The sequence below is a fragment of the Phallusia mammillata genome, chromosome 4 (assembly GCF_965637545.1).
Source record: "Phallusia mammillata chromosome 4, kaPhaMamm4.hap1.1, whole genome shotgun sequence".
Lineage (NCBI taxonomy): Eukaryota > Metazoa > Chordata > Ascidiacea > Phlebobranchia > Ascidiidae > Phallusia > Phallusia mammillata.
In genome coordinates this window covers 10,738,845-10,764,023 of record NC_137255.1, presented here as the reverse complement: position 1 = coordinate 10,764,023, position 25,179 = coordinate 10,738,845, and the positions used below count along the sequence as shown (strand labels likewise).

The 25,179-nt window shown below is 37.2% G+C and overlaps 6 protein-coding genes across 6 annotated transcripts; 4 read left to right on the top strand and 2 right to left on the bottom strand.

Annotated features, from left to right (window-relative positions):
• The first annotated feature begins 349 nt into the window (after positions 1–349).
• LOC145224103 (von Willebrand factor C domain-containing protein 2-like) lies at positions 350–2,331 on the top strand. Its single transcript, XM_080090536.1, has 3 exons — positions 350–884; positions 1,334–1,463; positions 1,540–2,331. The coding sequence occupies exons 1-3, from the start codon at positions 417–419 to the stop codon at positions 1,770–1,772; spliced, it is 831 nt and encodes a 276-aa protein (XP_079946662.1). The 5' UTR covers positions 350–416; the 3' UTR covers positions 1,773–2,331.
• A 3,511-nt stretch (positions 2,332–5,842) lies between these two features.
• Positions 5,843–9,260, top strand: LOC145224013 (uncharacterized). The gene is made up of 6 exons (XM_080090428.1): positions 5,843–6,016; positions 7,331–7,559; positions 7,615–7,753; positions 7,818–7,923; positions 7,995–8,096; positions 8,335–9,260. Exons 1-6 carry the CDS (start codon positions 5,914–5,916, stop codon positions 8,406–8,408), a joined length of 753 nt encoding a protein of 250 aa, XP_079946554.1. The 5' UTR covers positions 5,843–5,913; the 3' UTR covers positions 8,409–9,260.
• On the bottom strand, positions 9,191–11,175 carry LOC145224011 (putative lipid scramblase CLPTM1). The gene has a single exon (XM_080090425.1). The coding sequence runs from the start codon at positions 11,172–11,174 to the stop codon at positions 9,378–9,380; it is 1,797 nt and encodes a 598-aa protein (XP_079946551.1). The 5' UTR covers position 11,175; the 3' UTR covers positions 9,191–9,377.
• A 29-nt stretch (positions 11,176–11,204) lies between these two features.
• On the bottom strand, positions 11,205–13,722 carry LOC145224012 (cytoplasmic dynein 1 light intermediate chain 2-like). Its single transcript, XM_080090427.1, has one exon. It carries the CDS (start codon positions 12,932–12,934, stop codon positions 11,591–11,593), a length of 1,344 nt encoding a protein of 447 aa, XP_079946553.1. The 5' UTR covers positions 12,935–13,722; the 3' UTR covers positions 11,205–11,590.
• A 519-nt stretch (positions 13,723–14,241) lies between these two features.
• On the top strand, positions 14,242–16,889 carry LOC145222929 (adenylyltransferase and sulfurtransferase MOCS3-like). The gene is made up of 2 exons (XM_080089176.1): positions 14,242–14,323; positions 14,415–16,889. Exon 2 carries the CDS (start codon positions 15,343–15,345, stop codon positions 16,672–16,674), a length of 1,332 nt encoding a protein of 443 aa, XP_079945302.1. The 5' UTR covers positions 14,242–14,323; positions 14,415–15,342; the 3' UTR covers positions 16,675–16,889.
• Positions 16,890–21,782: 4,893 nt separating this feature from the next.
• Positions 21,783–24,432, top strand: LOC145222931 (uncharacterized). Its single transcript, XM_080089178.1, has 3 exons — positions 21,783–22,660; positions 23,355–23,500; positions 23,689–24,432. Exons 1-3 carry the CDS (start codon positions 22,153–22,155, stop codon positions 23,890–23,892), a joined length of 858 nt encoding a protein of 285 aa, XP_079945304.1. The 5' UTR covers positions 21,783–22,152; the 3' UTR covers positions 23,893–24,432.
• The last annotated feature ends 747 nt before the right edge of the window (positions 24,433–25,179 follow it).

Below are 25,179 nucleotides of genomic sequence, written 5' to 3'. Positions count from 1 at the left end.
CGGGGCGAAACTGCGGACTGTCAAAGTCAGGCGCAAACGTCCAAAGCTAGTTTTCTGACATTTGCAGGAACAAAAGGCGATTGTTCTCAACCGCCTGGCAAAACGTATCTCAGGTGATCAAATAGCAGATAGCTCAGGCAGAGAACATACGTTTAAAACCAAATTAAGCGATCAGTTTGAAAAAGAGTTTTTGAGCGCAGCAAAGTCATGTATTTACAGTTTGCTGACAAAACGAGTTGTTCCAATATATTGAAGTTGGAAGATTCAGTAAATGTGTTTCTCTGGTAATGTTATGCCTCAAACAGGTTTTAAACTACTGTTATTATTGATGGCCTGTTTTGCAGGTGAATGTTTCCAAACTCAAAAGCACTGTGATTTTGTAACTTATATAAGTCATCTTGGTAATATAAAACACGATGGTTTGTTTTGTTGCGTGGATTGTTGTAGTCGTGATTACAGCTTTACGGGTTACAACTGTGGAGTCCGGACCAATCCGTCCACCGGCCAACAGTGTGGATGAAAGAAATACAAATTTTCCCTACAATGGAAATTTCACTGCAATTTCAAAATTAACTTTTATTAACAGTAGAACTTTTGAACATTTCCACTTCGGTGACGAGGAGGTAACATTGTACGAAACAAACCGACCGTGTCGAGATGAGACAAACAGTTATCTACCAGGCGATGTTTACGTGCGCGCAGACAATCCGTGCTTGAAATGTATTTGTTCCGACAACGGGGAAATATGCACACCGATTCAATGCCCATTATTGCCAGACAGCTGCATCGAAGTCCACAGAGCGCCACACCAGTGTTGTGTAACATGTGTCAAGGAAGGCTGCAGTTTTAAAAACCAAACATATCATGTGGGAGAATCAATTCAGGTAATAAACTGTTTTATATCTAAAACGGATATCTGATCATATCATTGTTTCTGTTTTTTAACACTTGTCAGGTACAAAAGGAAACAGAGCCAGTTCGCGTTTACGCAGCCCAAATTTGTTAAAAAAGAAACAGCAAAGAAAATAATTTTAAACCTTCTGATGATGAGGTCTACGTAACCTCCCCCCTTTTAGTTTAATTTTGTTTTACAAACTGTAAAAAAAACGCAAAACAATTTTGATTCAACTATGTGTTTGTACTTCTAGTAGCACAATGTTAAATTTAGTGATGCAATTTACTGCATTTTGCTTTTAACGTTTTCCAAAAAGCCACTTCGGACACGAAAGGTTCTGGTGTAGCAGCCGTTAAAACAATTTTCTCTTTAAAAATAAATTTTTTGAAAAATGGATAGATTCGTGGTTATGTAAATGCTGAGATTATTTGGTTTCAGATTTCACCTTGTCGCACATGCAAATGTGAAACCGACGGCATCGCATATTGCACGGTAGCAGACTGCGGTCCACCCGAGTGCGTAGACCCTGTTCAAAATGAGTTTGAGTGTTGTCCATCTTGTCCAAGAGGTAACCAGCGCAATTCATTTCATTACTGTTGAAGTGACAAACTCTTTTTAATCTATTGCACTATGATCTGTTGCAGGTGCGAACTGTATTGCTGAAGGAATAATAATTCCTGCGGACCATATAGTTGTCATACCCCGAATATGTAGAATGTGCAGGTGTTTGTACAATAGAGGGGAAAGATACTGGCAAGGCAGCAAACTGGCAAAGTGCACTTATTTCGAAGAATGTCGTATGGGTGAAAGACACAGAAATCGTCTGCGCCGTTCAAGTTACCGATACTTCAACGAATACATACACATCGCAGATTGAGCATACAACATTACACAATCGACGCAAATGCTTTTTGGCAATATATTTAACAATGCCTTTCGGAGCGGAATGTCTATGCAAATGTAGATCCGAATAATAAAGTAACTGGTAACTGTATGCGGTCAACAACAAACCTATAATATCGTTCTGTTTATTGTCTATGTTACGTTTGTACAGTTTACTATTTTTGGTGAATGGTGTATACTTGGAGAATGGTTCACAAGGTGTCACACGCCAGTGTTAAGTCGTATCAACCGAGGTTCTGCCTTTGCTTTTATTTCGAACGTTGTTTGTTATAAATGCTTTGCGATCAATCGTATTTTTGCCGCTTTGTGTATCTATATCGTTTTATACATCAAGTTGTTTAATTCCTTAAAAAAAACACATTTTCTCGAACAACCAGCGTAGCCTACAAAACAGCATGCCTACAAAACAGCATGCCTACAAAACAGCATGCCATATAAGTTTTGAAAATCGTCTGCGTTGTAAGATTTTGTCTGCTATATGTTACAATGAGATTACTTCGGAATAAAACTACAATTGCCAGAAGAGCTCTATAAACTTGATGTTATGCCTGACAGCAATAGCTTATACAATGAGATTACTTTTCAGTAAAAGCTTGAGGCCTATATGGCCCGGTAATGAACTCCTCGCGGACTGGCGGTCGCCGACCACCGCCCTAACTCAGTTTAAAGGGGCACCGGTGTAGCCTCACCAGAAACACCCACTAAAACAGTGGTTACCAAGCAAAAGGGAATTCCCCACTATGGGGGAATTTTGTAATTGTTAGGGGGGAATTTGTGTCACAATATTAATCTATTACCTACTTTAAATACATTGACTCTTAGGCCTATATTTTGAATATATTGATGAATAAAATATTTTTCAGTAAAATTCATGATAGTACAAAAAGGTACAAAGAGGAATATTAGAGGCTATATAGAGCTTATAATAGAGAGTTCAATTTCTGTTCTATGAAATACATTAGAATGTTAATGTAAAACATTTTAGCAATTTAAAATTATTGGGGAGGAATTAGATTTGAATATTGACTAAAAGGGTGAACAGGACAAAAAAGTTGGGAGTCACTGCACTAAAATCAGTGAGTCATTTTCTTATCTAATGAGCAGAGATGTGTGCTGCAAATGTTTTCACAGTTTTTTGTTTACTCTATTCGACCTGTTTCAAAATTAATACCGAATTTCAACACGAGTTTGCGATTTAAATTTGTTGCAGGAGGGCACAGAACTTAGCCTGGACTACATTGTTATTTAATGGGGGCCACGAGGCCCAGAATATATTTTTAGGGGGCCACGGTCCATGAAAGGTTGAGAAGCACTGCTGTAGGCTAATTTTAAGTTAGGAGGGAAACCAGACCCTATATTGTGTCCACCCCTTATCGAATATGCCTCACAATATGATACGGCAATAGATTAATTTCACCAACAATGGCAGGTTAATTAGTTACCAGTAAAGCATGAATATTATGCAGACATGGGCGTCCGCAGGTTTTCGGTTAGGGGGGTCAAGGTGGGTTCACTCTGCCCTTTCGGCCGGATGCAATTTTTTTTTGAAAATTTGACCATTACACCATCCAGACAATTTATCATTTTTAATTTCACCGAAATTCACAGGCAGCTGGAGAATTTAGCGCAGCACGAATCGAATGCAAAGGAACGGCAGACCGCACACCAGCTGCGGACCGCTTCTGGAACCGCTATAATTTTGTAGTAACGCTATATATCCTCGCCAAGTATTCATCAATTTTGGAGCCTGTCGCCCAAGCCCTTCAGGCAGTCCAACTGAACATGTTAGGTGTCAAGAACCACATTGACAAACTCGTATCAATGTTTTGTGATCATCGGCAAAATGCAGAAACACTTCTTGCAGAAAACATTTATACAACGGCATTGAAGTCAGTCGAAGAAATCGGTGTCACCATATCTGTCCCACGGCAATGTGTCCGTCAAGTATTCAGAGCAAATACTGGTGCCAGTGAGGAATACTATCGCCGCTCCATTTACTTTCCTTACATGGACTCTTTAATCCAGTCTCTGACAAGCCGCTTCTCAGAGACGAACATGCCGGCATTCATGTTATACCGACTGCATCCAGCGCAGATGGAGAAAATTTACCGTTCAGACTACAAAGCCCTGGTCAAAATCATACACCAATTCTACAACTTTGACAATCCATGTCGTGGTATGACATAACCATAAAAGGAAAATTTCCTCAGTCCGAAGACCAGGAAGAATTGGAATTTGTGGACTTGGTTAAAAATATGGAACTTTTTCCAGCTGTAGGCTACGTTAAGCGATGATAACATTACTGACCCTCCCCGCCACTACTTGTACGGTAGAAAGATCATTCAGCACAATGAGGCGGGTCAAAACATGGCTCAGATCAACCATGTCTGACAACAGGCTATCCGGGCTGTGTATGATGAGTGTCCACAGAAGCCGAATAAACTCGGACAAAAATTCGTTTATTCAAAAAGTCATCGAAAAATTCGGCAAAGACCAACGTCGACTTAACTTTTTATTCAAGAACTGATTAACTAAACTGGTGGCTGATTGTTCTTTTCTGTATGATTCAATGTTACGAACAGCTTCATTGAAAACACGAAATACGAGATGATTTTAACTGAAACTGTGAATTAGCCTATCCTTCTTCAGATTTATGTGAGATAAAGCCAGTGCCCGCACTAGTAATGTGGTTCTGAGAGTAGGCTACAGGAGCTCAAGTTGTCGAATTTTGCGATTACGGGTAGGCCTAGCTCGTAGGTATCTTCGTAAATTAATAGAGGAAGTGGGATACTCCCGAAGAAGGGTGATGATCACAATCGGAGAGCTTGACCAGTCAGTCATCACTCGTATCACCTTCACCCCTCTCCCCCCTATCAGAAAATTGCCTAATTTTGCATGTTCTCGCTTTTTTTTATCCAACAATTTTCCAGGGGGGGTCAGCTGACCCCATTTGCCCCTATGTGCGGACGCCCTTGTATGCAGACTATACTTAGGCTAATATGCTACCTGAATTGGCGGTCGAACGAATAACAGGACGTCCGTAGAGAGTGCAGCAGAGGGAGTTAAGTTTGAAGTACAGTGCCTGCAAGCGTAAACTCCTTTTGGTACGAAATTACACACGAAAAAATGGAATACTACAAATTCCACGCAAGACTTTAAATTACACTTGCAGGCTCACTTCTGCAAACAACAAGTTTCCTGGCACACGTGACGACGGGAAGCAGCAATGGCTTAATCCTAAACACAAACAGAAACAAATCTAACATCCACAAAAATGCGCAACGATAGCAGTTATTTATATTCAACCTATGAGATTAAACCCAGTGTTTTCGGACTTTTCGCATGTTAACCACCACACAGGCATTAACATAACCATATGGTTTTTATATCGAGAAAACTTGCTCCTGTGATTTATACGTATGCCAGATCTTTCGGCTTTCGTTGACTTGAGTTTGTATCCTTGAAATAACACAATGTATGGGCGCACATGGGCTGGTTATATATCATTCCAGCTTCACAGAATTTATTCGGAACTGTTTTCAAAAACAAAACAAAGTATCTGTCAAACGAGTTTATTCGATTCATGGCCGCCAGTTGCAGCGTTGTGCACTTCTCCTAATGAAGAACTACTTTTCTGGGGCTTTTCTGCGAAACATATTTTATGATGCGTAACGAAATTGGGGCATTCGTGTTCGTATTGGTTTTGTTGTATTTATTTTGGGCATAGATAGATGACTTGGTATTACTTATATTAACTGGAAACGTATTTGGATTAAAATGTTGTTGTTTTTTAAGCTACACGGTAAAACAAAAGTAGGAGAAAGTCTTCAATGTACATTTTGTTTTTGATTTGTGGAAAACGTATTTTTTCATGTAAAATGAAAGGTTGTTATTGTATTGTTAATAAATAATTTAGTGAATTTTGTCAAAACAGGCAGATATTTTCATTTATTATACTTTTATATTACACAGTAAAATATTGACTATGATAAGCAGTTAAGCACCATGAAGTTATGTAAACTTTCACAATAAACTCTAATTTGTTAAAAAAAACCTGATTCTCCTATATTTATAGACAATAGTTAACTTATTTATAAGTGAAAAAAAGAAAAGATATGGAGACAGAGTTACCATTCTTGAAGGATAGAAAAATTTCAAACCTTGAATTGGGAAACACTTTTAGGAAGCAACATGGAAATGCACTTCATACTGTCCGCTGTACGTACTGTTAAAATATTGATCACAAAAGTACCCAATTTTCACTTCAGGAAATTTTAGATAAAGAATAGTTTATGCTTCAAAAATTATGAACAGATTTTCAATGTGTTTACAGTATTTTTGTTTCTTTTTATTTATTGTGAGTATCCTTTTACCAAAGGGGACACATATAGTTTTTTGTGCAAAAGAGGGTTTTACTAAAAGGCATGGTTCAAACTAATTTAATTTTTCACAAAAGAGAGAAAAGTGTGTGAAGTGGTGCATTGTAAATAATCATGTTCTACCCCCAAATAATCATTTTTGTTGGCTGTTCAGGTCAGAAATTCTGTGTTTAAACTTCTTGAATATTTAAATCCATTTTACATAATGCAAGGAGTCGAAGCGGAACGGAACCCGAACCCGCGAACCGGTTTGAGTGGTTAATTTCATTAAACTAGAACCGAACCCGAACCGCTAATTACGATTTTCTAAAAACCCGAACCGGAGTTAAACCTTAGATTTTGTTTGTTGTTGAACCGGAACCGGAACCGAACCAGTAAAAAATGCAGTCTGTTTTATATTTGGTGCGTACTAAAGAAAACACGAGATAACACTTACAGGGCGTGTCAAAAATAACAGTGCACGGGCAAATTTCTTAGGATTTTGATAAGGCCAATCAGATAATGGGTAGGATTAAATTAAAACGAATAAAAATTTAAACCGGTTTAAAAACTGCAAATCGGTTCGGACCGGATAATTTGCCCGAACCGGAACAAAACCCGAACCCGAAAATATACATTTTCAAAAACCTGAACCGAACCCGAACCCTTAAAAACAAAACCAAGTGAACCCGAACCGAACCTGAACCCATATAACGAGCGGTTCGACTCCCTGACATAATGCTTTACAAAGGGCATTAAATGATCATTGCTAGCACAGCTACTGTACAATGATAGGTTACTGCTGGTCAACATATACAAATTGTCAACCCTGTCCAGAAGAATCTATTATACTTTTCCACAACATGTGTTCTTGGTTTGTCAGTTTCTGTAATATTTTCAAATTTTCAGCATGAGTTCCAACTATTTTAAAACCAACTTTAGGCACCAATATCATGGCATGTGTATACACATGTGTTGGGATCATAGTATCAAATACTAGATACAGATAGGGACTCAATTTGACTTTGGTATCAAATGTATATATATCACATGTTGGTACAGCAAATCACTTATGTGTTTATTAATTTGATAGACATAGTATATATGAAATAGCAACACATGAAAAAGGTCACCATCCTAGTTTTGGTTGTAACTTGAAAATCTGATTTTTTAGATGATTTTAAACCAGCTTCTGTGGACATAAATCAAGAAGCACATGTTGAAATTGGTGAAAGTAATGAAGTAACAATAACCTTGCCTCACACACAAGGTTCGAAAAACTGCACAGTTTACAAGGGTTCAAAAAAACCTGCACAGAAGGAATGTGTGTTAATATACGATCCACAAACTTCCACATTTGTTTTGGAGCGAGTTTCATCACAGATCCAAGTCAAAAAGACAAGGTACATAAAATAAAGAGGAAATGACTTCAAATTTTAATCTTTTATGTGCCATAAGGTTGGCTGATAATGCACGCCTACCACAAATGCCAACAGTTTTACCAACAAGCAAAGTACCAAAAATGCCGGGGAAAAAAACAGCTCCCCCAAAACCGACGAAGCTTGCACAGGAAACAAAAAAACCTGAAATTATTACTGTAAGTCCTTCACAGAATATACCTTGCCTCTATCATTATCAAATTGTTAAAATATTTTTTTAAGAATCCAATTGTACCCGAGGAAAAACTTGTTGAAACTAACCTGGTTCTACCTCAAACAATCCATCCACAACACTCCAACGATCATTTTGTCAATACTGCCATCACAAGTAAAATAAACATGTTAGTATTGACATGTAGTATGATGGAAATCTAACTACATTTCATGTTTTGTTTTAAGATACATTAAGCAGCTCAGATGATGATTCTGACAGCTCTACTAGTTCAAGTTCCAGTAATAGTTCATCAAGCAGCTCAGCAGATGTTAACAAGACCAAAAATGGTATAATTTGTTTCCTTTTAAATATGCGATTAGGCTGTCCAATGTAAACAAAACTGGGACCATTTCAAAATATTTGCACCACTCCCCCTTTTTTATGGTTTACAAACTTTCTGCAAAAAATAGTTTGTGGTTAAGCATGGGCTTTCTTGATCTGCCTGACGAAATAGTTGACACTCATTGATTTTTCGTGTTAGTCTTGTTTACTTATCAGTAGGTTTATTCACCCTTTAATTTTTAGGTTCACCTTTTCAAAGTCAGTCACAGTTGTATGAAGACCTGCAGTTGAGCGATTCAGACTCTGATTCAGACTGAAAAATTTAAATCAGAGGTTGTCTACTAATCTTTCACAGAGAAGCATCAAATATTACATGCCTGGCTTCAAAGTGGTGGTATCAGGCACAAGGTCGGAATGTCAAACAGATGCAGGGCCGTTGAATAAAAAGTATAGAATAAAAATCCGTAAAATGTCATTGCTTGTGTGTTGGGTCAGGTACTTAAATAGCGTGACTTTTGAAGTGATGGATACCATTAGGGATATACCGATTATCGGTATGGGCCTATCTTTGTCGGGCCGCAGAAAAAAAAGTTTGTAACTTAGTTGCCTAGCGCAACTGTGTCTGGCGTTGCCCAGTCACTGATCGGTATCATGACATATCGACATCAAAAGCTTCAATGCTTTGACGTGGCTGTTGTTAGTTTCATTTTAAAACAGTTATGTTTGTTTATCGGTAGGATAATATATCACCTAACGTTCACATTTTAAACAACATTGTTTTTTGGCTGTTAAAAAGGTATAAATTTACGCCTTTTACTGAAAATGAAATATCGGCTTTAAATATCGTTTATAAGGGCCAACTTAACTACTCATAATCAGTCTATATCTAGATGCTATTAGGTTACATGTCTTTTGCTACAATATATGTGAGAGTGTTATAACAGAAATTTTGTTTTTTATATTGTATATTTCTTCATCACTATTTTTTGCTGTCTTGTGCAGTCACTCATTTGGGTGCAGCTACAATTCGAAATCAAATTGCCCGCAATATTTCTTAACTTTATTTTGCTTTCAATTCTGTTGACAACATGTTAACAAATTTGTTCAAATATTCCTTGTTTTTTATTGACGAAACGTTTTAGACAAATAAATTAGCTGGCAAAGTGGTATATTACAAGTGGCTCGGCAACGATAAATGGTGTAAATTACCCACAAAGCACAAAAAAAATTAGTGACACACACAACTTCTGCATAATTAACACAGCACATTTAGAACAATTATTTTGCTAGTCATTTTTTTTATCAGTTGAGGTAATAGCAGCTGGCTCAGTGACTTCCTCACCAGATGTACCAAATTCATTGACTCGCTTTGGATCAACACGATAAGCATATCTTTGATACAAATAAATGAAAAACACAATGTCATCACGGAAGCAACCAACCCTGTATAATGTGGGCATTTTTATGACAAATGCAAAAATGTCATCAATAAATGTGTTTAAGGCCTTGTATGTTAGCATTCTCCATGGAAGGTGGGCAACTGATTTAAGTTTGTAGTTAATAAACAGCTGGGGAGTCATCATGATAAATCCGAATGTCAAAAGAAATCCATACAACATGCTTAGTATATAGGAATATAATCCTTTGTGTTCATCATAAATGATAGAATAAACAGCATAAATTACAAGTAGTGGAAACAGAGCAATACCCAAATATTTAAATGCCAGCTGATCATACTTCTTAGTTTCAGATTCAACATAACTTGATTTGTCTTTGAATGAAATTCTGGGTAAAATGCCACAAATCAAATTACTCCAATCGAAAGTGACAGACACAACCTTGGTGATTTTCCATGCATCAATTAAACACCCAACAAATATACTTACTTTGATAATAAAGTTAGTGTCATTGTCAATTACATACAATAAAACAACCAAGGTCTGAAACACACCAAAAATTACTGAACGCACAGACAATCCCTCCAAAGTTTTTCTAGATTTCCAAAACTGAATGTCATTTTTAAATGCAAGAAATTCAAAAACACTATGGACTAGGGAAACAATAACAGTGAGACCCAACATGTAAGGGTTTGTTTCCAAAATTGCTTCTTTTAATGAATCTTGATCCTCGTCAGAATCCTGCACATAATCTTCACCTAATATATTGTACCACTGATTGCGCATGTTTTGTGATGCATACATTTGAAGCTTAAACAAAGTGATCGGTTGCAGTGTAATGCAAACCTGAACTTCCTTAATGGAATCATTAATTGGAGTGTAATCCCGAAGAAGATTCCAATAGTCATTCAGAAATACAATTGGTTCATAAACCATTGGATTATCAGTTTTAAAATGTACATATTGGTCCAATGGTGCTGGAACTTTTCCTCTGGACCATGGAGTGAGATCAGCCACCAGATTGATTGTCATGTTCGGATGCCAATGAGAAATAATTTCCTTGCTTCCATGCTCTTCCATCCGTTTTAGTAACTCTGGGTCAGTTTTAGTTTCTCCAGTTAAAAGGTTTTGGGTCTTTTTGATTGTTCTTCGCTTAAACTTGTTCATTTGCTTTGTGACATAAACAGTGTGGTATTCGGAATATAATTCGCCCATACTAGGGTGAGGTACATAACCACTTTTAGTAAAAAAAGTGTGCAAAAAAAGAGAGCCGTTTGATTGAACTTTTTGAGATATTGGGAAAGTGCTGTTAAATACTAACACTCCATCAGCATTTGGTCCATCATCCCAACCACCATATACTATAGAATCCTCAACCCAGAGTAAACTTGAGGGATCATTGTACTTGGTTAAAGATTTTTCTTCGTTCAGAAAAACCCACATAGACAGTTCATCACCAAATGAAAATAAATTTGCTGCAGCAACAGATGGAAGCTTATCAGCACCTTCTTGTGGTTTGTTTCCACCTCGTAACCATGACATGAACATCCACATTAAAAAGAAGCGAAACAGAACTCCACTGATAACATTCCATGTGCTCTGTGGCGCTGCTTCTTGAGGTTGATTACTTGCCCCAGCAGGTGCAGCAGCTGGTGGACTTTCACTAACAGCAGTACTATCAGACATTATTCAAAACTTTTCTAGTCACAAAAAATGTCTACATATAAACAGAAAGTTAAGCAACACTTCTAGCTTCCACAATATAACACATATTTAAAGTTAGCTTTGAAAATATAACTGTAGGAACATAATAAAAATAGGTACACTGGTATAATGTTTGATTCTTAAAAAAAATAACTTGTGGTTTATGTGGCCTTTTAAGTCATATATCAGTCTTTCACAACTCAATTGCTTCTTAAGTTGCTTATGTGCTAAAAATTAAGCTAAACTGAATTTGTAATACAAATGTCCGCAACCATACAACAATATCTTAAGTGACACTTCTAGGCAAACAAACATGCGTAATTGAACTTGTACAATTAAATTGTGTTACATATATTTACCTACAGAACAATTGCATGCAACGCTAATCAGTTAGTAATTCAGGAATTGCTTTCAGTGTCACCAGCTTTATTTGTCGCTGTTCTCGACTTTTGAGGAGTTTTTCCAGTTCTTAATGGTGCAGCTCCACCAGCAGGTGTTTTGTTCAGTAAAGAGTTGAAAAAGCTTGCCAACATTCTTTCATTACTTGCCCCACCAGGTTTTCCATCCAATTTGATAGGCTTAGCAATTCCTCCAACACCACCAACAGGATTGATTCCGGTCCTTTCTTCTTTACTTGGCTTAGAACCTTGCAAAGGCTTACTGGACACAGATGCTTTAGCCAAAGCTGCCTGTGCCTTGGCAAGAAAAGCTTGTTCATCATCAGCTGTGACTTCCTTCATTTCTTGCACATACAATCTTGTACTTGGTGGTTTTGCAATTACAGAATCAAAAGCATCATCAGCATTCACCTTAGTTAGATTGTCCTTGAGTATATTTATTTTGCTTTCACTGTCCCATCCTGACGGTATGAAGACAGCATCTCTTTCTACCACAGAGGCCACATTTTGAAAAGAAAAGTCATAGAATTTGTGCAAGATATACTTTTTCAAGACTTCTATGTTTTTGTTTTCCTTCATAGATGTATACACCAAACTTGCTCCATACCGCAAGCAAAAAGTACGAAGGTAACACTGTATAAAATCAAAATGTTCTTCTTTGAAATCAAAGTCAAGTTCCAATGATTCCATACAATCACACTTTGAACAAACCACAATTAAAGGCATGGCCAAGTTTTCCGATAGGGCAAGTTCACCAGAAATAGCAGTAGGCTGATCAAGAACTGATTTAACCTTGGCCTGTGTAGATGTCTCAGAAGGCTCAGTGTAACATCGAAATTCTGTTTCAACTTGCTGTTTAATAGCATCAAGCTCAGTTGCGGAAAATCCAAGGTGACCAATATGATCTCTTACAACATTTATCCATTTTTGCAAGCTCTCTGGTATGTTCCAAGGTTGTGACATATCAACAACAATTAGAGCAATGGACTGGGATACCATTTGTTTTGGCAGAGCAAAATCCAGAAGGTTGCGATGTGCAAGATGCCCATCAAGAATCCACACTCGACATAACCCAGATTCATCCACATCTTCATCTTGAACCTCAATGGCTTGGAAATCCAAGGCAGAACCGCGATGTGTTTTTTCTAGTCCCTGTAACTTTGTTGTCAGCACAGATTTTCCACTTAGATCATTTCCGAGTACAACCACACTTTTGTCCAGCAGCAGTGAAGCATTCATCGAATTGGTAGAAGTGTCACTCAATAGAGTTGTCCATATGCTTGAACCACCACTTTTGTTATGCTTGTCCAAAACACCAGTTGAGCTATCTGTCACAGGTGCCATTTTTGTTTTTGTCACTAATGATATGCTAACCTAGACAGAATAAGAGATTGCAAGACTGTAGTAGCTTTCGGTTTTCAACTGGTTAACCAATATGTATATGAGTAAATATCCACATTTGATTTTATGGCACATTTCACCGAGATCTCGGGTCTGCACAAAGAATTTTCAGGTGTGCAAGTGTGCACGAACCAGTTAAGTGTGCACCATATAAAGAAAAAGCTAACCGATTTACAATTTTTAACAAAATCTCAAAATAACTGTCAAATGCAATTGCGCCACTGGTTAACTAATGTAAAACGAAAATTTTTAAAAAAAGTCTCGGGTGTGCAGCTGCCATACTATCCATACTGATGGGTAAATATGACATCAACACCATCAAAAAAGAGATAGAAAATGCTGCTCCTTTAATAAAATGAGTTGCCTTGCATTTTTAATGACACGTCACACGTGCATACAAATAACAGATAAAACTTTTTATAAACGTGAAGTTATGAAGCAACTAGATATCTGACTGCAAATGAAAAAAAACTGTATAGTAAAGCATAGAATCTAATTGTCAACAACTACCGTAAGCAAAACACACAAAAAAATCCAGATTTGGCGTCAAATTATGAAATAGCTCACTGAACTCCTAGTAAATATTATAAATACATCCAAGCCCCTATTTCTGGAAGGGACCCCTATAATAAAACAAACAGAAATACCATGCTCCCGTGCCCCGTCTCCTATCATCATAAAAATGCTACATTTAATTAAAGTAAAAAAATGTACGCTCGCAAAACGCACAAACGTAGGGTTAGACCGTTTTACATCAAATGTTTGATGACATGAAAAGCCGAAATGTAAAAAAACTAAAAACGATGGCTTACATGCACAAAATTACCAAACATACAGAGGAACGGAGTTACCGAGAAAATATCTTGCCCCTTTTCCACAAAACTTATGAATTTGTTTTAATCGCTTCGTTGTAATATCGTAGAGGGCTAATACTATGATGTTATGTGCTGTAGTATGACAATATACATGTAAATCTTACCATAGCAAACAAAATTAAAATGTTTACCTATCCCCCGAATGATTTTTTTCAACTTTATAGCATTAAATATGTGTTGTTACAGTAAAGCTTTGCATTAAAAAACACATTGGTTATCTTCTGTGCAAAATTACAACTCAAGTGAATGAGAATTATAAGTTTTTGAAGGAAAAAGAATGTTGAGTAGGGGACATGTAATGGTTACGTACAAGTATGAACCTGATAAAAAACATGTGACAAAGAAAGGAAGCAGCAAAACCACATGACGCTTCGCTTCACGCTTTGGCTTTTCTTTCGTACGTTGTAGCAATTCCACTACCGCAAGTTTAAAAAGATACAGCTGAAAAATTTATCACGTATTTTGTTCTTGTATCGTGTTTCTTTTTTCGTAGCGAGTTAAGCGCTCGAATAAAAAAAAAAAAAAAAAAAAAAAGAAAAATTTATCAGTACGTTTTTTTACTTCAATCTTGGAGCAAAGTTACATGGGATATTGTCCAACAAACACACACCGAAGTACGGTCATCACCATGTTCGTTTTATTAACAAATGGTTGCAATCTACTCCAGAATATGCAACTCTATCTTTAATACGCAATTTATTTTTCAGTTATTTGCATAATTTTTGTTTCTGTTCTCCAGGAAAATAAAAGATTCAGTGACTGGAATAGATTGCGTTGACAAACATGTTTGCCAACTGGGTTTGTTTGGGAATGGGTATACTTTTTATTTTAGGAGTTTGGTTCAGGTTTGAAAAATGTATATTTTCAGGTTTGGGTGTTAAAATTAATAGTTTTTGTGAAGGCAATGACCCAAACTAATACAGGCTACATTTTTACTGGTTGGGGCGCTGGGGACACGTTCACTGACACACAAAATACAGGTCTCAACTCTCAACTTCGTTTCAGGTTTTTTGAGTAATTGTATAATTTAAGGTTTGAGTTTATGAAATAAACCACTCAAATCATTTCACAGGTTTTGTTTTGGTTTTCGATTCCCTTGTTTGAATAGTAGATTGCATTTTATAGGAGCCTTTATTTCGACAGTTTGAATGTACTGTTTCCTTCATCTAAATATCCTCTCACACAGGCAAGATTAAACTTGTTTCACACAATGGATGTAAATAGTAAGATAGATGTAAAATCCAGGAAAGGTCTTACAGATAAAAACTTGTAACTGATTCACAGTGTATCTTCTAACAACTATTTATTTCTTGATTTGGATAATGCTAGTTAATGTAAGCTGTTGAAATAAGTCAAGAGTAATTATTAATAGTTGGTTACATTTTTGTTATAATTACTGATAGTATGTAGTAGGTTACATTATTTGTTGGTAAATCTAGTAAAAAATAGGGTAATGTGTACCAAACGTTTTTAAAAATGGAAAACTGCGAAAATGGATGTGATGCTAATATCTCCTCATCAAGGGAACAGTTTGAACAAGAAGATATTAGCAGATACAGTAGACAGTTAATTTTGCCTGAAATTGGCATTGTAGGCCAAGCGGCTTTACAAGCATCGTCTGTATTAGTTGTTGGTGCAGGAGGTTTGGGATGTCCTGCTATTCAATATCTTGCTGCAGCTGGATGTGGACAAATTGGGGTAGTGGACTATGATGAAGTAGAAACAAGCAATTTACATCGCCAAGTTTTGCATACTGAATCAGGCGCAAAATCCCATGCACAAAAAGCTTCATCTGCAGGTGCTGCTGTTAACAAACTAAACTCTAAAGTTTCTGTTGTTGAGCATGTTGTTGAAATTAACAGGGACAATGCAGCACATATTGTAGAACAATATGATGTGGTCCTGGATGCAACAGACAATCTAGTTACAAGGTACCTTTTAAATGATGTTTGTGTCCTTCTAAACAAGCCATTAATTTCCGGAAGTGCACTTCGTTGGGAAGGTCAACTTACCATCTACAACTTCAAGAGTCCGGATGAAACTAGTCCTTGCTACAGATGCCTGTATCCCAAGCCAGCACCAGCTGAAACAGTGACAAACTGCTCTGATGGTGGAGTTATTGGTGTAGTACCTGGGATAATTGGTTGTATTCAAGCACTGGAAGCAATTAAAATTATCCTGAAAATTCCTCCAGCTTATTGTAAAAAATTATTAATATTTGATGGACTTTCAGGGTCATTTCGATCCATTAAACTAAGAGCAGCCCAACCAGACTGTACAGTGTGTGGTACAGTTCCTACCATATCATTAAAAAGTTTGCCAGATTATGAAATGTTTTGTGGATCTTCTGCTAATGACAAATGTATTTCAGTGAGGATACTACCAAAAGAAAGAAGAATATCTGCACTAACATATCAAACAACATATTTCAATAAACCAAAAACTCATGTTTTATTAGATGTACGGGAATCTGTTGAACTACAAATTTGCTCATTACCAAATGCAGTCAATATTTCATTAAAAGTGCTTGATTATTGCAAAACAAAAATTCAAAATAATAAGGAAAAGTTATCTTCTTTTGGTACAAGCTTGCATCCTTTGGAAAAGGCATTGCAAAACACAAGAGACAAAAACAACTTAAAAGTGGTTCCTATTGTTGTTGTGTGTCGCCTTGGTAATGATTCACAAAAAGCTGTAGATTTTCTTGACAAATGTATTGAATTTGAAAGCCCTGTACAAGTATTTGATATGGCGGGCGGATTAATGGATTGGGCAAACACAGTTGACAAAACATTCTTTCAGTATTAACATTAGTTGGTTATAGCTTGTTGGCCTTTGATCAATTGTAAGAATATTGCATTTTTTAAATGACTTTACTTTGTTACACTTTAGGTTCAAGATGTTTTTAAACAAACTGAAAACTTGTTCAAAAATGTTTGTTTTTACTGCTTGAAAATCTTCAGCTTCTCTGTACATTTATGTGTTCATGAATTGGTTGTGAAAATACACCAATTGTGCCACTATTTTGTGATCCATAATCTTAACATCACACAGCTATTTCCGGCTTGGTGATTGTTTAGTGCAATTGTGTCACAGTATTTTTTTACCAAGTGAAATTAGCTTTACTTAATATCTGTTATCTTGAGTTGCCTTTAATCCAGGGGTGCACAACTCTAAGCTAATTCCACTAATGTCCATTGTTGTCTGTATGTTATTTGTTTACAATAACAGAAGTAAAGAATTGGTATTTATCATACAATATCCTGTACAAATTTATTCAAGCAACTTTTTATTCAAAAGTAAAACTTTTTATTCCTGTACAACTTTATTCAAAATTCCTGTTGACTTATACAGAGCCACCATCTATTGTTAAGCTTTGTGTTGCTTGTTTATGAGCCAACTAAAAGTCGGACAAGTTGCGTATCTAGAAATGTTTTTAGGATCTCTATTAACGGACTTGAAGAGTAGTTTAATCAAAACCATAACAATGATTGTTAAAACGTTTGCATGATGTATTCTTTGTACACACGTTCTCGGGCAGTAATGTTTTTGGTTATAAATGTTTTGGCGACGGTTAAGTAGCCAATGTGTCGTCTGGAACATGTAACGTGGTGTGTTCAGTCGAGACTGTAAATCAGGGGTGCACAACCTGCGGCCGTGAACATGTTTGTTAAAATATATGTACTGGCGGCCGTGGCGTAAAAAAACTCTTGCTAAATATTTTGATTTTCAAACTGCTTTAAACAGATTTATGTCCACTGTGTCTGTCTACACCAGTGGTTCTTAACCAGGGGGGCGCCAGACATTTCCAAGAGGGCGTGAGTCCAAAGTTAAATAAACAAATTTAAATTTATTTTGCAAGCGTGGTGCATGTGAGCAAACAACAAACGGGATCTAAGAAGAAACGAAATTGATGATGTACCTTATACCGTAACACACATTTTGAACAATGACATACATGGCAAAAAGAACAGGGGTCACGAAACTTTCTTCACAGCGGGCCGGATAATTTTAATAATCACGCTCGAGAGACGCATTGCTGGCAACCCTGACGCAGCCTTTCGCAAACTGGCATTCGCGAAGCGAATTTGACAAAACTGCAAAGGGTTCATGTCTTTCCACGATCTTACTTGTATTCAGATGGTGCCGCTGTTTTATTGTAAAATTATGAAAAATATAAAAGTGCCTCATCTACCAACTAATGTTCCTTTATTCTATCTCTAACAAGAAACGCAATCGTCCGCGCACAATTAGTTGCTTTTGTCTGTGACGTAACAAACTGCTTTTAACATAGGCAAGTGAGACATCATGGGGTAAATGCTTATCTACGGATATCAAGCGTTCTTGTTATTGCACTCATTTGTGACGTCATATTTTACGTTCGCCACCTTGCATTTTTGTAATAGTCGGCGCCTATGGTTAGCGTCATACCTCCGGCGAAGTTCAGGCAAGCCATGACACTCTCCGAAACTACCCCCGTCGCTAAATAGCACAGATTTTATCCGATTGGCGTCTGGTATCGTTTTCTGAGCAGTATCACTTGGCAACAACTGGTTTTACGTTTTCAGTCCAATTTCGATTAGTGTTTTCAGTTCTGGGACTTTATTTCGCTTGGTCAATTATTCTATTGTACTAAAAAACGCTAGGCCTAAGTAACAAAAAAAGCTGCGCAATGTTGGAGAGTCTACGGCAGTGATTATCAAACTTTCGTGGACCGTGGCCGCCTAAAAGTAACTTTTGGGCCTCGTGCCCCCTCCATGTAACCCTGTAAGACCTAATGCAGCTTTTTTGGGCAAACTGAAAGCTGATGCGCAAAATGAACTCCAACAAGTCGGGTTTCATCCGGTTTTTAATCTTGGTCGTTGTGAAGGCTACCATTCAAAAATGCGCTCGACTGTTGCATTGGAAACAGGTACGGACGGGCAGTTTAGTGCGTATTCTGCCAGCTCTTGAAACTCTCTGTTTCCGGTAACATCTCTGTACAACGAAACCAAAACTACACGACATCGTGAGGAATTTCCCCTGCGAAACACTTTTCCAGTCAATAAACAGAATTTCAAGGTATTGTGTTTGCATGACGTCCTGGTGGCATTGCTGATGTAGAAATGACAACATTTCAAAGCTAACTCGGCTGATCTGAGACAGCACCTTTTCCGGTGAAAGACAAGACAGGCCTAGAAAAACATTTGTAGAGGTCGCGATTCGTTTATCAAGCTCGTTTAAAAGCCTCATCAGGAATTCTCGGCATCTACATTTTACACTATTTACCTGGGCGCTGGAACATCCTCCTGCTCCTTTTCGACTTTTCCAAGAAGGTTATGTACTCCGACGAAAAATTGGCACCGTATGTCACCTGAGAGCTCGGCAAGTCATTACCATTTCTGTCGTGTAGCCTACACGGGCACGGATGTCGTGGTGTAGTTGGTGCAAGCTGCAAGGCATCACTTAGTTTTTCATGATTACAGTAATCCGCTTGGAATGCAGCACTTATCCGTTCCATTTCTAACACGACCGGATACAAAAATAAAAAGTAGAGCCTTGTTTCATTTTTGCTCAAAATATCTGATATCATATTCTAGCCTCACACTAACCTTCCTGGCCACATTCTCCTCCAGCCAATTTAAACAGCTCAAACCAATGATCAATAATATTTTTAATCACTGTTTTACGGCACAACCATCTTGTTTTTTGGCACACTTTGCAAATGGCATAGTTGATGGGGCGGCTTCATTTCCTACTGTCATGACAGTCATGCATGACCTTAAAGATATCTTTGTATTTTTCTCTGCGAAGAGTAGATTTGGAAACCCAGGCTGGAATTTTCAACATCAGGTAGCCAACATTAGCTGGTAAAACTTCAAAGGCAGCTTGAACACACAGCTGCAAAAAGTGGCATGTGCAAGGGGATTCTTGTTTTATACGGTTTTTCTCTTGTTTTTTATCTATACGGAATTCCCGACCCACCCGTGTTTTGAACGATGCAAACAACTGAGACCAAAACTGTGACCAATTTCTTCTGTGATGGACTGCAGTAGCGGATTCAAATCACGAGAAGCTTATTGACACTTACATATGTTGATTTGTCAATTAAAAGTGAGTATTTGCAACCAGATATGTCTTCTTTAAGTTCTTTTTTAATGCTGGAGCAATTACTTAAGTCAGTGGTTCTCAAACGTTTTTTTGTTGCGACGCCTCTGGAAAAGTTATCTGGACTTGCGACGCACCAGCAAATTTAATTAATGAGGAAACTTGGTATTAAAGTTGTGTTTGTTGATACAACAACAAAAAGCCATGAAACGGAACTATTCTGCGACGCCCTTGGATAATTGAAACGACGAACCAGGGCGTCGCGACGCACAGTTTGAGAACTATACTGACTCAAGTAATTCAAGCTGTGCATTTGTGCGGTGGAGCTGGAGATCTTCTATATGGGAACCTTTGCCATGAGCAGAAATTACAGCCGAAATACGGTCGATTGTGCTGATCGCCCCGTGACAGTACGCCATACATGCAGCAAGATGCAATTCAGCCTCTTTCACACTGTTGTCAACACAAGACCTCTTGAAAAAAAGGTTAGACTTGATTTATGGACGATACTCCGATTGATGGACGACTTTTCGTGATCGGCAAAGGTGCTTAATTTTGGTTAAAGAGACTTAACTGTTACAACTTGCACCAAGCGTTCTCACTACCATCTGTGGACTTTTGTAGGCATTTGTAACGACATCCCCAGGTTGCATTATATTTACGCGCTGGGGCGTTGGATGCCGAATCATATATTTTTGGACGACTGATAATTGTTCCCCCTATAGACTGCGTTTGTTTGTGTAAATATTAATGATAATTTTCCACCTTACAGAAAATATTAACATTGATATTAATACTAGTCGTCTTTAACTGACATTTACATTTTAAAAGAAATACAATAATTGTACTTATTAATCCTTTAAAGCTTTTGTACAAACTGTTTAAATGATAAGGTGAAAGACTACCGTAAATATTTACAATCATCATTACTCTTATGAACCCCACCAAAGAGGTTTCCCACTAAACTTTGCCACTTTTCTTTTGCATGGGACTGCAATGATTATATACGCAAACAATTTTGGTATTTTTACAGAATATTTAGATGACTGGTTAATTGTAATTTTATTTTTCCTGAGGGGCATGTTCTTCATTTTTTGCATGTAGTTTATGTTCTCATTGTAAATGATAATTATTTTAAGACAATGCTTGTTGTTGCAGACAATGGGGTATTTATCCAACAGTTGACCTACAACGCTCGACAAAAAGTATTTTTTTAACAAGCGGCAAAGTTTCAACCGTAAAGACAGCGACAAACAACATAGTTTTAAAAACTAGGTGTCCTAATGATTTTTTAGGTGTCGGACACAGCATGTGAAATTAGGATAATCTGTCGTTTTTTTTGTCCGATTTTTGGGCCACCTGGCAACCCTGTTTTTAACACAAGCAGTTGTTTTTCAACCGATTTGTTTTGAATAAGAATCTATGACGTATAGACTACACTACGTTCGTTGAAACTTCACACTTAACGTCCCAGCATGTATGGAGAAACATCAGCGTTTACGCAAATTTGTTTGTTGTTTGTAGAAAAGCGAAAAGAAATTTGTCTATTCTCCAAATCATAGCATTTAAAACCACTCTGTTCGTCCGAATTAAATCCTCAAAAAAAATGACAGAAAAGTTCAAGTATAGCCACCAACAAATGCTTTAATTCAGCTTGAGCCGCTGGTATGCACATCAACAAAACTGGAAGTTGCAAAAAAACTGTATTGACGGCAATACAATTAAGGTGTTGTCTTTGGCGCCTCTTTTAAATTTAAAATGGGTGATTTAAAATTGCTGTTAAAACTTCCTTCTGTTTATAAGTCAACTTCTTTGAGCTTTAGCAGCACTTTAGTGTATATTGACCTGCAATCAATCTTCATGTTTCAGTGCTGTCTTTCTGGGTAGCCGGAAGGCTTTTGCTGTGTGTTATGTGAAAGCGGCCACACATGCAAGCAGACATGTCTTATGTCAGTAGTCGTAAAGCACTTGCGTTTTTTAAATGGTATAGGTATTGAGAAAGTAAACATGCGTTTACAGATTACTTTAATCACGTCAAACGAGACAGAGTACAAAGCCTGTGAAACTGTACTTGGAAATTCTAGCCTCGCAGTCGCCCCAAATCGCAATTGCCGGAAATACTCGCAGTAATTAGTGAGTTTCCAATTAACGAATGTTCAACTGAGATGTTTGAATGGATTTGGAAGATGTGCGACTTCTATGATGTTTTGTCGTGAATTCGACTTGGACGAAACATTTAAGATAAGAAACAAGTGGACTGTGCTGGTACGAGTAATATCAGGAAAAGACATTTATACAGTCAGTCGTGTGAAAACAGCAGCTTTACTGAAATATTTTTGCCTTGGATTTCATCTAGCAATTCTGATCTCATGCATATTCGCATTTGGAATATTGGCTGTGGCTTTGTTGTTTTGCGCCAAGTCGGAAGAAAATTCGGAAATGGCTAGGAAGACAAGGTTTGGTAACCTTTGTGTCCCAGATGTTGTCAATTGGAACAACAAACTGCGGAAGCAAAACTTTGCCGTGTTCTTAGACTTATATGCAAATGCTGAGAGCAGCAGGACAAAAAGGAACATCGGCATTTTAAATCAATATACAAGAGTATACGCATATTTTCGAACAACTCACAATCGGGTTATAGTGGTCGACCACGAGGGTATCACGACTGCCCCAGTTTTTGATGAATCACTGCTTCACTCGATACGAAGTAAGTTTATTTAAATTGCAGTTACAGGGCGGAAACAAGTTGATCTAGCGGCTTCAGTAATTTTTACATTAGTTTGGGGACACTGCTTTCGCCTGAGAGGCCAATTACTTTTTCGAATTAATTTTACGAAAATGTCTTCTTACTGTTAGCTCGCAGCGAAGTAAAAAATCTGCGACACTTATCGTAATTACATATAACCAAATTTTTTTTCTTTGCTGTGTTAATATTGATTGACAAACAAGGTTAATTAGATCAAACTTAGTCAACATTTTAAAGATATGTTGGATTATAACGTAAATAAACAAGTTTAAAACAAACGGTTTATCAATTTTTGTCAAAACGATAATAATAACATGAACCGCTTACAAATGAAAGAGGTGACACAGGAAGTTGCCGTGACATGTTACAACAACCATTTATCACATACACCGAAAGGGTATGCTATTGTTTTATGGTTGGTCTGGTCAAAAAGAAATTTTTTAATGGCCTTTAAAAAACAGAAGTCAAGTTTCACGGCATGGCCAACAGTTTTTTATTAACTTGTTTTGCAATTTATTTTATTCCAGTAACAAAAAAGATGTAATAACGTTTGGCCTCAGTTTGCTGTTGTCTATTTGGCTAAATCATACTTTAAATGTTAACAATATGACTTACGCCGTTTTTGTGCAACTTTAAGATTGGATGCTTTTTACAGATTTGGAACTACTTCGTTGGAAGACAGGGGCTTTTTCAATTAGGTTTTCGGATTCAAACGCTGGAAGAATCCAATATATTACAGCTGACGCACAACAACGAAAAATTAAAGGTTGTCACCAGGAACAGTTTAAAAATTGCGTGAAGGTAATGTTTGTTTTGGGATGTCATAAATTTATGCCCAATTTATTAATGGCTGGCATTGATAAAAAATAATGACATTGACATTGTGCATATTTAAAGATAGGCTATGCTATTTTACGTTTAAAGATACATCTTTTTTGTATTTGCACTAATATTTGCAACAAATATTAACTTATAATTTTTTTGTGCAGAAACGAGGTTCTTTCGTTTTAGAGACACCGGTTTTCCGCCTCATACGAGAAGTATCTGATCAACCTCGCCTTTTTTCGATAAAGTTTGACACGAGCGGACGAAACCGCTTCGTACACGTTAGAAAAAACACTGGGGAAATTTTGCTGAAAAATGAACATTTTCGTACAAAATTCTCCATAGTAAGAATACCAAGGCATCGATAACCATCTTTTTTGGCTAAAATTACCTCTGTACCATTAGGTCTGCTTTTTTATTTTTCTTAAACACCTAAAATAAATTAGTTGGGTACTGAAAAATAACTTGGAATCAGCCACGTTCGTATTTAACTATCAGAAACAGTATACTATGTCGTCTATAGACGTCCTGAGCGAAAAAGTTCGGTTTCTGCAACCTTTTGACTGAAACTGTGTGTACTTTAATTGAGAGTGTGTGTTCAAGCAGTGCCCGGAAAGCCTAAAGTGGTCGTATACCTGTTGACATCATACTACGCTGTCAGATTGTATTTTACAAGACTTATTTTGTCCAATCCGCGTGAAATGGTTGCATGTGTCGATAAAAAATATTATTTAAAGTTAACTTTGTGCAGAACGAGATTTAAAAAAGTGTGTTAGTTGACCTATGATAACTTTTCGGAGATGAGATGAGTTCGTATATGGTTAAGAATTGATACCTTTGTGAGGTTGTTTGTTTCTCAAATTGTTGGCCTTTATTAAAAATTATTGGCTGCTCGTGGCCCTTATTAACAGACCGTTTTCGCGGCTTATCCACTACGAGATATTGAGGAACAGAAAACAGCCAAAAATGAATCCTGGCAGCTTACGACCACACTGTAAAATAGGAAATAAAAATATTCAATATAATCAGTCAAAAAATAATAGATGAACTGGGACCGGTAATCGAAAAATAACCAAGAAAAGTAGCCTACGGTTGTATATAGCTACGCTTATTTTTTGTTAAGTTGAGTTGAATTTTTTTCGCTTGGTGAAAGAACAAGACAATATTGGACCGAACGTAAACACCACATCGGAAATAGCTGTGCAGTGTCAAAAACGTTATGTGAAGAGCAAAATAGGGGATGGCACTATTGGTGGATCGCATAACTATAAACGCACTGCAACTAAGGTACGTTATGGAGAGTTTAGGTAGTGGTAGCTCACCAGTTAGTGAGTTTGGCGCATTGTGAGTATAACCATAGATAACTTGCAATAAGTAATCTATGGTATAACATGAATGGGGCGGAAACGTTGGTGGGACCAGTCTAGGAAGCCTTGCAATCTTCACCCGTGTTAGAAAACGTGTTCGACAGAATAAGCAACCACCGAAAGAAATCCTGCAGGATAGAAGAAGAGCACAAACCACTTGAAATGGTCATAATTGGAGTATATACAAAACGTGTTGAGAACAAACAGAAACAACAACAGACAAACAAATAAAACGTTTGGCTACGGTTTGTTTATATTAACATATATATATTTCTAAAATCACGGATA